This window comes from Sus scrofa, chromosome 5, assembly GCF_054392235.1.
Source record: "Sus scrofa isolate SSC_HxYL_T2T_F1_AM1 chromosome 5, Sscrofa_HxYL_maternal_Yorkshire_Landrace_v2.0, whole genome shotgun sequence".
Lineage (NCBI taxonomy): Eukaryota > Metazoa > Chordata > Mammalia > Artiodactyla > Suidae > Sus > Sus scrofa.
This window is the reverse complement of record NC_139387.1, coordinates 56,770,781-56,783,184: the sequence shown is the minus strand read 5'-3', so window position 1 is coordinate 56,783,184 and position 12,404 is coordinate 56,770,781. Positions and strand designations below refer to the sequence as shown.

At 37.6% G+C, this 12,404-nt stretch overlaps 1 protein-coding gene across 26 annotated transcripts in view; it reads right to left on the bottom strand.

Annotated features, from left to right (window-relative positions):
- The window catches only part of SOX5 (SRY-box transcription factor 5), a 527,302-nt gene that overhangs the window by 197,601 nt on the left and 317,297 nt on the right, over positions 1-12,404 (bottom strand). For all 26 annotated transcript variants that reach the window (XM_084956582.1, XM_084956577.1, XM_021092957.2 and 23 more), the window contains one exon: positions 8,774-8,842. In XM_084956582.1, the coding sequence (XP_084812708.1) occupies positions 8,774-8,842 (69 nt within the window). The remainder of the gene's footprint in view (positions 1-8,773; positions 8,843-12,404) is intronic.

Genomic DNA, 12,404 nt, shown 5'->3' with positions numbered 1-12,404 from the left:
AGAGAACAAGAAGCACTTCATGGGAATTAAAAAAAGGTAATTTCTCAAATAAAGATTCAATTGAAAGTTTAGAAGATAAAGTTTAGGTTATACTGTAAAAGAAGAATCAAGAAACAGAAACAAAAACATAAACAATAAGAAACATAGTAATTAACCCAGAAAATATAATGTCTGCTTAATAAGAGGTCCAGAAAGAACCAGAAAATAAAGCAGGTAAAATGGTCAAAGAAAAAAAGATAAGAAAATTTTCCAGAGTGAAAGAAAATAAATCTTCTGAATAAAAGTTTCATGTTTACAAAATAATAAACAAAAAATTATCAGTGTACATCTTAGTGAAATGTCACAGTAAATAGAAGATACTAAAAGAGTTTTTTTGTTTGCTTTTGTTCTTGTTTTTTTTGTCTTTTTAGAGCTGCACCCACGGCATATAGAAATTCCCAGGCTAGGATTTGAACTGGAGCTGTAGCTGCTGGCCTACACCACAGCCACAGCAACACCAGATCCAAGCTGAGTCTGTAAACCTACACCACAGCTAACCACAACGCCAGATCCTTAACCTTAACTCTTAATCCTTAACCCACTGAGCAGGGCCAGGGATTAAAAGCTTTTAGAAAGAAAAATAGTGGTCACCACCACTGCCAACAACAAAAAATCAGATCAACATCATATTTCTCATAGGTGCTAGAAAAAGATGAATCAATGGATTTGAAAAATAGGGCAAATGATTTCCAACTTAGAATTTTATTTGTAGCCAAGCTATTAATCAAATAGAGGGGCAAAATGGAACATTATTACAAATGTGTACATTTACAACTTTTTTTTTAATCCCAGAAACTTTATATCCTATGCATTCCTTACCCATCTTTTTCTTTCAGGAAGTGCCTTGAGGTGGTTCTGGAACAAAACAAGAAGATAAACCAAAAGGGAGGACAATATAGAAAATATTCTATTTTGATGCTGGAGAACCATAAAGGAATGTCCAAGAATGTTGGCCGGACCAACCAATCTGAATGAAAGCAGGAGAACAGACTAGGAAGCAGGTGTCAAAGAAAGCAGATTCTAGAGACCTAAATTATTCTTGATAATTTATAGAGAAAAGGTAAATAACACGAGAAAGCAAAACTAAAGAAATCAAAATTGGAAAGCTCAAAACAATAAGGAAAGGAAACAAGGAGTACCCTATTAGACTGTCCAGAAAATAATACATAGACATATATTTTAATATAAATATCATTTATTTTCAATTTCTTTAGGATTCACCAACAGGAAAAGCACAATGGGTATGTGTATGTATACATACCTAACATACACATACACAGTATTATTTAGAGTAAAGATACAGATAACAGAAGTTGGCAGTTGAGTGTAGGAGAAGAGAGATGGCATCCTCATCTGACAAGGTGAGTATTAAGAGACACAATTTATATTAATTAAACAAGAAAAGAAGTACAAGTAAACTATTTAAAAGTGTCTATTGCAAGAACTTAAATGACTTCTGTAACTATACTGTAAGGTGAGGGAGGGGGTAAGAGAGGATATTGGGGAGGTAATACTGGAACTAAGTAACTCTTCAAGTTACCAAGTTGATAATATTTAAAGTTGATAAACAGCATTGTAAGAATATTTTGATGTATAGAAGGATACTAGGAGGTTATTAAAAATAAAAATAGATTGTTAAGAAGGCTCCTTCTGAGTAATAAGAGAAAGCAGGGCTCTGGATGGTTGCTTTCGTTACTCTCCTGTACCCTTTTTGCCATGTGGCATGTACTATAGCAATAAAAATTATACACACACACACACACACATATCAACCTATCTATATTTCTATCTACAAAGACAGGCTTGTCTAGTGAGAGAAATAATATAAATGGCTGAAATTCTACCATTAGGTAATTACCAGGAGATGTATTAAGGAAAAAAAAAAAAAAAAAAAGAATGCTGAAAGGATTTTAAAGTGGCTCCCTCTGATTAAAAGGACAGACCTGCAGTTATCATCACTGTTCTTTTAGGAGAGGACGCCCATCTTCTCAACAGGAAGTTCTCCTTCCAGGAAGTACAAGGAAGAGAGGAGTCATTCCTAAAGCTGGTGTTCTGTATCTCCACATTTTCTCCTCTAATAAGCTATCTGAATGCCAAGAACTATATCCGTCCAGTTGTGGTATAGTTTATTTCATACAGCAAAATGTTAGTCAGAGCTCAAGGAGTTAATACATTTCCTTCCCAGGTTGAAATGCTACCTTAATTATACGGTGTTTATTCTTGGCATTTCCAGTTTCCTAAAGAGACAAGGTTACTTTGCAATCTCTTTGTGCTCATGTATGTGTGTGGGGTCTTGTTGAGGGGGGTAAAATGCTTCCAACTTACCACACTCAGAGAAAGAAATCATAAATCAGCAGGTCAGTCAGGTACTATTATTTCACCTTTAACGTTATTATGTTTTCCATACAATATTTCAATGGATTTCATTCTGCATAATAATTTATCAAGAATTACCAAAACTCTTAATGAGCTCAGGGAACTTTGGCTCCAATAAAATGAAACCTTTATCACAAAATTGGTTGAGCCCATGACTGCAACTTAATCATTCAATTGTACATAAGTCAAGATGTATTTTTACTTTGAAAGAATAAGTTCCTGGGGAAAGAAAACTCATTTTAAAACTTTGGGTCATTTAGTCTTAAATGGTAGAACATTGGTGAAATAAAAATGGTCTGGCCAAGACTCGAGAAACTTGGAATCCAGCCATTGTTCCACAAGTAACAACTTACGTGACATTGGGAAATCTTCTAACCCTACTTGGTTTCAGTTTACAAATGTCAAAACGAGAGACAGGTCTAAATAAAGGCTTTCTAAAAGTCTGTTGTAGTTCTAAAAATCCTATGAATTTAGGAACGCTGAACTTACAGTTTTCAGTGTTATTGCCTTGTCAATTATATCCCTTTTTCCCCTAAACATTTTTCTTTTGCTGGAAATGTTCATTACTTTGTCCATCATCAGAATGGAAAGAAGTCTTTCTCTCCAGTGACTTAGGTAAGCATTTTGTGCTCACTACATGCCAGGGATGAGCCCATTTACTCCTCAAACTAACCAAGTGTGACTGAAGTATTATAATTCCCATTGAGTAGATGGAAATAATGAAACTCAGAGAGAGTGATCAGTTTTACCAAGATCAAACAGCAGATGAGGTGTAAAGATGCAGAAACTGAATACGAGTGTGTCTAAATCCAGAGAATCTGCTTTTTTTTAACCATTTAATACCACTAAATTTCATGCAGTTAAAAACAATCCTATTAACATCTCAAGAACCAAGATCTTTCCTTTATCCTAAGAAATATGCACTATACAACTTAGAATACAAAGTAACAGAGATTTGTCCTTTGCTCAACCCTTAGTTAGCTCTAGAGAGAATTAGTGACCCAAAGCCACTATTAGGCCTCCATGTGCTTACCTTATGTATCAGAAACAATGACAGCAGGTTATTAAATACTAATTCTTTGCCCCCAAGAGAACACAATGAACAATAGTTGGAAAAGTTTATCAGAAAAGGGAATAAAACAAATTTGTCAAATCTCTTATGAAAGTTCAAAGTCCCTAGTATGGGAATCACAAAAAGTATGCATTTGAAAAGAAGTGTTTTGTTTGTCTTTTTAGCATCTCACCCACAACCTATGGAAGTTCCCAGGCTAGAGGTCGAATTGAAGCTGTAGCCACCGGCCTATGCCATACCCACAGCAATGCAGGATCCTACCTGTGTCTGCAACCTACACCACAGCTCACAGCAACACTGAATCCTTTAACCCACTGAGGGAGGCCAGAGATCTAACCCTCACCCTCATGGCTGCTAGTTAGGTTCATTACCAGTGAGAAACAACAAGAACTCCCATAAAAAGAAGTATAATATTCTTAAATTTGCCCTTCAAAACATATAAGCAAATCTCATACCAAAGTGTGTTTTTGGATTGTCCATATAAGATGATAATAAGAACATTAAATCCCATTAAATTTTACTGAAAAACAGTAAGAAATTTAAAACTAGCACATGCTTCCCATATACATACCCAAAGCTACAGAAACCATGTCCTACACAAAGCTTCAGGATAAAACAGAACATGAGTCTTCAAGAAAATATTCAGTTTGTTGCCATAACGGATGTTGAGCAGAAGTCACTTATTCATTTACTTTAAAAGGTTTTGGTAACAGTGAATCAGGTCAGGATGAACCATTGGTCTAGGATAATTATTGGAAACATAAACGATCTAACAATATTAGAAACAAGTTGCTTTAATATATAAAAGAGATTAGTCAGGAAATAAAATTGTGGAAGATGGGCACTACAGCACAAGCAATAGAGAATAAGAAAAAAAGACTACCTTCAAAAAAATCTAGAAAGTATATTCTCTGAAATATTTCTAAATTTCAAATCATATATTAATGTGCATTAAGAGTTAGCTAGATACAGTAGATAGAAAAGCAATATACTACACTTTTTAAGGACATAAATGAAAATATTGCTGAATAGTAGAAAGAAAAAACTAAAACATTTTTTCTTTTTTTTTCCTTTTTCTTTTTTGTCTTTTTAGGGTCGCACCTGCAGCTTATGGAGATTCCCAGGCTAGGGGTTGAATTGGAGCTTCAACTGGTGGCCTACGCCACAGCCACAGCCACAGCAACGTGGGATCCAAGTCATGTCTGCAACCTACACCACTACAGCTCAAGGCAACACTGGATCCTTAACACTGGATCCAGGGATCAAACCCACGTCCTCACGAGTTCATTACTGCTGGGCCATGGTAGAAAATCCAAGACTAAAACTTCTTAGAGTTCCTAAAATTAAGAGTTTCATAAAGAAGGTGACAAGTTCTTGAAGGGATGTGGGATGATATTCTAGTATTCTGCATGATTTTATTCGCAGAATGAACTAATTTATGATCTTGCAAAGAATGAAAGAGTTCTTCCTTAATTCTTCTTTTAATCCTCGTGAGTTACATGAATAGAACTGGAAGAACACTATAACTCTATAAAGTCTTTATAAAGAAGCAGTACAGATTGAGTTTTCAATCCTATTAGAATCATGCAATTTTAGCACTAAGGTTGCTTTTTTTAAAGAGAGAAAGGCAGTTCATAAAGAATTGATCCTAAGTGATTAAATAAAATCAGTTAATTTGATAATTTTTATGGCACTTTCTCTTTGAATAAATAATGACAGAGTAAAACCTACCACCCTTCTTTTCATCTGGAGTTGAAAGAAGAGAGAATTTACAGGTCAAGAGAATTTTTAAATCACCTGGGTCACTGGAAAACATGAATGTTTGTCCATACACACATGTACAAACTTGTTCATAATGTTTTTAATGTTGAATGACCCATTTTCAAATGGAATGCAGGTGGCTAAATTAATTATCCTTTAAAGAGGTATCAGGTAAAGAATGAGGAAAATGTTGGGGAACATCTCCATTCTGTCATTCAATGTAGATATTCAACGTATCTATAAAGCGTGAAAATTTGTTCCGTTCTCCTACCTGCTAATCTAATCCATCCAGCAAATGTGCTTTAACCCATCTAATGTATTGCATGCCTTTCCCAAAATCTGGGCCAAGATAATGTCTTGTGTGTTTACAGTTGAAGCAAAAATCGTAAAGGCAGCCTTAATCATGGTCTAGTAAGAGTGCCGTCCACTATTATATCAACAAAGGAACTGGAATAAATTGTTTTCTAAGGTCCAAAAGAATAATGGCACAAAACATCTAAAAAACGCAATTAGGATGAATAATGTCAGTGGTATGCTTATTTCTATAAGGTCTTCAGGCTACACTTTTAAGACAGAAAAAAATATTTATACTAGAGAAGTATTTTCGGATATCAAAGAAAATTTAATCGAAGGTTAAGTCTTCAGTGAACACTGATGATGTATGCATTGACAAAAATTGATTTCATCACAATATTTATTATAAATTTAACTTGCCAGGCTTGATTTCTAACCTTCTTCCTCCTTGTCCTATGCTGCCAAAGAAAAGGAGGAAGTGGAAAGAAAGAAAGAGACAGCATTCTAAAAAGGAACTATGGTAAGGAGTTATGGGGAGAACAACAAAAGATCTCTTATATGTTTTTAATCCTCTATTTCTCCACATGCCACGACATCACTGCTTCCCGTAACTGTTTGAACAATCTCTCAACAGACCAATTTAAATATATTGTGATTTTCATAACTATTAAGTGTTTATAAGGTTGCTCCAAATTAACAATTTATAAAATATACTTTAGAACTATGCTTTTAGTTAATGAATATACTGGAAGCTGTGAAAATTAATTCCTTTCAGCCTGTCACTCTTGTTCAGCACTTATTTTTTTGCTGGAAACATTTCCAGACTTAACAAAACAAAAATAGTTGATGGGTTTTGATTCTGTCAGTATCATTTACCTGTACTAACACTAGAAAGAGGACAAATACACAGATATCTAAACATCTCTTAATGTCTACCCCAAATTACTATCAACATGACATTATTTCCTTTAGGGATATTGGTTTCTTTTTCCCTATACTGTGAAGTAGTGGAGGCCAGCAGTGTAAGATTTCAATCAAATAGAAATTCTAAGTGTTTAATATTATCATACTCAGAAGTATTTATATTAACAGTCAGGAAACTTTGCTTCTGACCCTAGTTCTACCTAAAACTTGTTATGTGATCTTGGGCAAGTCATTAAACTTGGCTCTGGCTTGCTGGAATACAGTTTCTATAGTCGTGTTATTTCTAAAACAGATAAGTTTAAGGTATTTCATGTAAAAAAATGCTCTAACTTATAAATTATAGTGCCCCATGCTCTGGTGCAAGAAATCCACCAATTTCAACATTCCATCATTATGACAGAGCTTTAAGTCCACATTATGAATACAGTGGTCAGAATTTTGTGGAAAAATTCCCCCCAAAATGTACTAAAGGTGTTGCTTAATTTAAATGGTCAGAAAACACAACTGATGGAGCCTTCTGAATTTTTATGATTTTGGTTTAGAGACATTTTTATAATTCTGTTTAATCAAATATTATCTCAGTCTCATCAAAATTATAAAAACTTAGGAGTTCCCCTTGTGACTCAGTGGGTCAAGAACCCTAACATAGTGTCCATGAGGATGCAGGTTCGATCCCTGGCCTTGCTCAGTGGGTTGAGGATTCAGCATTGCTGCAGGCTGCAGTGTAGGCTGCAGATGTGGCTCAGATCCGGTGTTGCTGTGGCTGTGGCATAGGCCTGCAGCTGCAGCTCTGATTCAACCCGTAGCCCCAGGAACTTCCATATGCCACATGTGCAGCTAGCAAAAAAAAAATTACAAAAACTTAAAACCATTGGTACCCTCATCAAATGACAGTGAAACCAAGTGACCTGCTAAGGTCCACACTGCTCATTACAGAATTGTATCTTATTTATAATGAGAAATTGCTGTAACAATTTCATTATCTTCAGTTTTCAATAATTAAGACCATTTTAAGTGTAGATTGCCTGGTAGCATTAACTAAACTATGTTCAAAGTCAGCATGCTTAGGCTAAACAGGAAACCCAATAAATAGTTTTAAACCATTGAACTGAATAACCACACTCTGTATATGGAAGATATAATACCACATTAGAAATGTGCTGTTCATAATTAGGCGAAGCAAAGAGTCCTGGTTGGAACATGTCCCTCATGTTTCTGTTTCACCGAAGCTGTGACCAGCACACTGAAATCTCAGGTAGAACAAGAATGAGTAAACCTTGACCGGGCTCTATAATCCAGAGTAAAGCAATTAATGTACCTGACCCAGTTAGTAAAATGGGATAAGCTTTTTTGGTCAAAGAAGTCTAAATATGATTAACATGTGGACAAGTTTGCTTCTGTCATTTATGATATTTACACTTAAGAAAAGAGACTGGATTCTTAAGATACAACTTTAAGAAAAATGATCGTTTCTTCCCAGATAAGTTGACTGCCAATCTAACAGCTGCTTCCAAATGGATGATGTCACATAAAATTGGGTTCGTTGCTCCATGAACTAAACGCCTTTGCTTGCTAGTCAAAGCAAGTACTAAGTGCTTACTGTGTGCCTTTGACACTACATGGAAGTGCTCCATCCATGATTTTATTAAATCCTCAGAAATCCTCTCCAATAAAAATGCTTTCAGAAAGGGAATTTTCAAAGAGTGTGCCACTAGCAAGGGATGGGGATGGGCATAGCCCTGGCAGCTTAGCTTCCATCACAGCAAATTTCCACATAAGGAAAACATGCCGGTTGCAGAGCCCTCGGTCTTGGCTTCTCCAGGCCCTATGAAGGGTGAGATTCAACTTGACACCAAGTCATCACCGTTCCTATCTCCACCTTGATCATCAGTGGCTTGTGAGCATAAGGTAAAAAGCACTCTGCCACCACTATCTGAAAACTGGCTGTACACTTCTACTCCAGTCCCTGGCATCTCCCCCAGTAAGAACACTGACGGGCACATTTTAAACATTATAGAATAGAGAAAAATGAAACATTTTTAACATTTCTCAACAATAATTTCCTTTCAGTGTAGGATTAAAAACTACAGTCAGCTTGCTTCACCTGAACCACCCAGACGCAAACAGGCTGGTGACAGAGCCAGTATCTGCAAGATTCTTGTGACATGGATGGGGTGGGGGGGGGGAGAGGTCACAATTAGGCTGAAAGTATATTTTATTTTGGAGCTATTTCAGTTGGGTCATTAAATACGGGAAACAAAAATCTCTTCCTTAATTGGAAGTACGTATGAAATTATGATTTCTGACCTGGATCTGTTGCTGAAGCAAATTGATTTTGTGTTGTTGCTGCAGAAGCTGCTGCTGTTGTCTCGCGATCTGTGGAGAAATTGCACATGAAAAATTTAAGGGTATAGTGTAGTCCCGGGGGAGAGGGGGCATTACCAACGTTCTGTATCTCAAAGTTTGATTGGACACCGATTAAGCTGATGAAAAGACATGTGCCTGCACCCCTACAGTACCAACAATTCAGCCCTAAATTGGATCAAACAAGGTATTTAGACTTCAGGAACAGTGAGTTTCTTTTGGCCTAAAGCAAATGAAGCCAAAGACACGGAAACAGTGATCCAATCCAGTATCAGATGTGAAGAGTTTCAAAAATCCCTCTTCCTGGCAATATATTTAGGAGGTACTGCCTCTGACATTTTCAGCCCTTAGAAAAGAAGGAGAATATTTCATAAACAGGAGGGTGTGCAAAAAGGAGTTCAGAGAAGCACAAAGTGTTGTAAATGCTGTGTGTCTTAGTGAGGTTTTGGTATGTTTTTGTGTTTTGGTAAATACTGCCATTACTGCTGAGTCCTCAACACCCTCAATTCTGGTTTCTGCCCCTATTCTCCACTACAGGGATTCTTAGTAAAGTCACCAGTCACTTCCAATTTTTGAAATTCTGCAGTGTTTTCTAGTCCTCACCACTTAACTTTCCATCCAAATTCAATACTCAAGTGCTTTCCTACAATCTGGAATTTTCTCCCTTGGTTCTATGGCATCTCATTTCCCTGGTTTTGGTCCTACCTAAAAGCCCGTTTCTTCTCAAATTACTGTCAATGGCTCTGTCCAGCCACTCAGTGTTGTAGGGTCAATTTTAGACTCTCTTCTTTTCCCTCTGTACTTATGTCCACACAAATGCCAAGTGATTACAAACTTGTTTCTCTAGCCTAGACCTTTGCTTCAAGTTTCAGGTCCATTTATCCAATGACATTCTCAAAGGCATTTCAAATTCAACAGGTTCAAAACTAAACTCAGGAATTAGTCTCCAATATGGCCATCTTAAGTGTTTCCTAAGCCAGAATACAATGATTATCCCATTATTTGCTCTTCTGACATCCTCTACCTACCTAGTACTATACCTATACTACCACAGTTATGATGCTATATTTATTTTGGTTTCGTTTTAATTAACAGGTTTCCGTCTCCTAGGCAGAAACCCATAAATACAGTGGGGTTCGGGACCATGTGGATTTTGCTCACACTATTTGGAAAAGGAGTACTTTTGAACACTTTGCAAAAGGAGTACGATGAATATTTAATGAAGACTGCATGAGTGAATAGATAAGAAAAATTTAAACACTTCATTACATGAGATAGGGCAGGAAGCCTTCTCAGAAGAATGTAACTTCTAACCTCATGAAATTTATCGCTCTTATAAATAGGCTCTAGTTCCTATTCTCAATGTTATAATCACTATCATTTTCATTACAAAAGTGTATGTTTTAACCTCTGTATCAGAAAGCTAAAAATTCAGGAAAAAACTGACCTAAGCATAGTCTATTACTGTGAATGAAACTAAAGAAGCTACAGGATGAAGATGGGCCTACATGGCTGCACAATGAATTTCTTATTTCCCCTATGTATATGGCACAATTAAATTAATTAATTAATTTATTTATTTATTTTGTCTTTTTAGGACCGCATCCACGACATGTGGAAGTGTAGCCGTCAGCCTACACCACAGCCACAGCAACACGGGATCCAAGCTGCATCTGTGACCTACACCACAGCTCACAGCAATGCCAGATACTTAACCCACTGAGTGCAGCCAGAAATCAAACCCGTGTCCTCATGGATAACTAGTCAGATTCATTTCCATTGAGCCATGACAGGAACCCCCTATTTTATTTATTTTTATTTTATTTTTTTGCTTTTTAGGGCCACACGAGTGGCATATGGAAGTTCTCAGGCTAGGGGTCGAATTGGAGCTGCAGCTGCCAGCCTACACCACAACTCAGAGCAATGCCAGATCCCTAACCCTCTAAGTGAGGCCAGGGATCAAACCTGCATCCTTGTAGATACTAGTTGGGTTTGTTACAGCTGAACCACAATGGGAACTCCCAATTATATTTTAATGTTTTCATTTTATCTTAGGAATACAGCTTTTAAAAATTCCTTTTTTTTTTTTTTGAAGAAAAAACAGGAAAGGAGAGGGTAGAAAAAGAAACACCACTCTTTTCTATAAGCCTGGTTCTTTCATTCCACATATCAATATTTCAGCTGCCATTTAAAGCCTTTTGTAAGCACCTTAAGATTTTATCAAGAAACTGATGCCTTTATAGCCCTCCACAACTTCCTCCTGCTCTAAGCCACTGGTGCCTCTAGCCTGAGTTGCCCTGATAGCCTCCTATTTGCACCTTCTACTTCTGTCCTTGTTTCCTGCAGCCAATTATATACCAGCATGAGGAGAGGGCCTTTTAAAATGTAAGTTGTGTCATGTTGTTCATCTTTTCAAAGCCCTCTGTCTCACTCAGAGTAAAAGCCAGTTTCCACTTGACACCTGCAAAGCCCTGGATATCTGGCCTCCTGCTGTTCTCTCATCTCACCTCCTTTCACTCTTGCCTTTGTTGCTCCACTCCTGCCACACCAAGGACACATCTATTTCCCAAGGATACTCTTGCCTCTGGGCCTTTGCACCGCTTTCCCCTCCATCCAGGAAAACTCTTTTCCTAGATAACTGTACTGCTCACTGCCTCCCCTCCTACAAGTCTGTTCATCTGTTACTGTCTTCCATGAGCACTCTTTTTTTTTGTCTTTTTGCCTTTTCTAGGGCCACTCCCCTGGCAGCATATGGAGTTCCCAGGCTAGGGATCCAATCGGAGCTGTAGCCACCGGTCTACACCAGAGCCACAGCAACGCGGGATCCAAGCCTCATCTGCAGCCCACATCACAGTTCACGGGATCCGAGCCATATCTGCGACCTACACCACAGCTCAGGGCAACGCCAGATCGTTAACTCACTGAGCAAGGCCAGGGATTGAACCGCAACCTCATTATTCCTAGTCGGATTCGCCAACCACTGCGCCATGACAGGAACCCCATGAGCACTCATTTTAAAAGAGCCTATCTCTCTACCTGGTCCCCTCAATTCTATTTCTCGGTTTTATTTTCACCCTATGTTATGTTTTACTTATTTATTGTCTATCTCTTCCCAACCAGAATTCAGAACATGAGGGCTTTTTTGTCTGTGTTATTCCTTGCTGTATCCCTACACCTGGATGAAAAGATCAGTGGCCACAAGAACGTTGACAATGCCAGTGCTGCATGGGTGAAGACCTGGGAGGGCAGAATGGGCTCCAGGAACCTGACCTGTAGCTCTCAGGAGGGATCTTCTCTCAGGCTGTGTAGGCACCATTGCCTGGCATCTCTCTGAAACAGGAGAGATGTTCTGGAAGAATCTAAGGATTTCTGAAGTTCTAAAGAGAATGTCAGAATAAGTACAAATTCTAGAATCTGTAGATGATATTTGAGGATGGGCCAGAATGTGAAAGAAGGAGAAAGGAACCTTGGTTGCCATTAGTAATTGCTCAGAAATTTTTTTTAAGACAAGTGTGCCCTCCAGCCTATCAATGTAAGTACTCTTCTACCAAGAAATATCCCCTTCTGAGCTCCA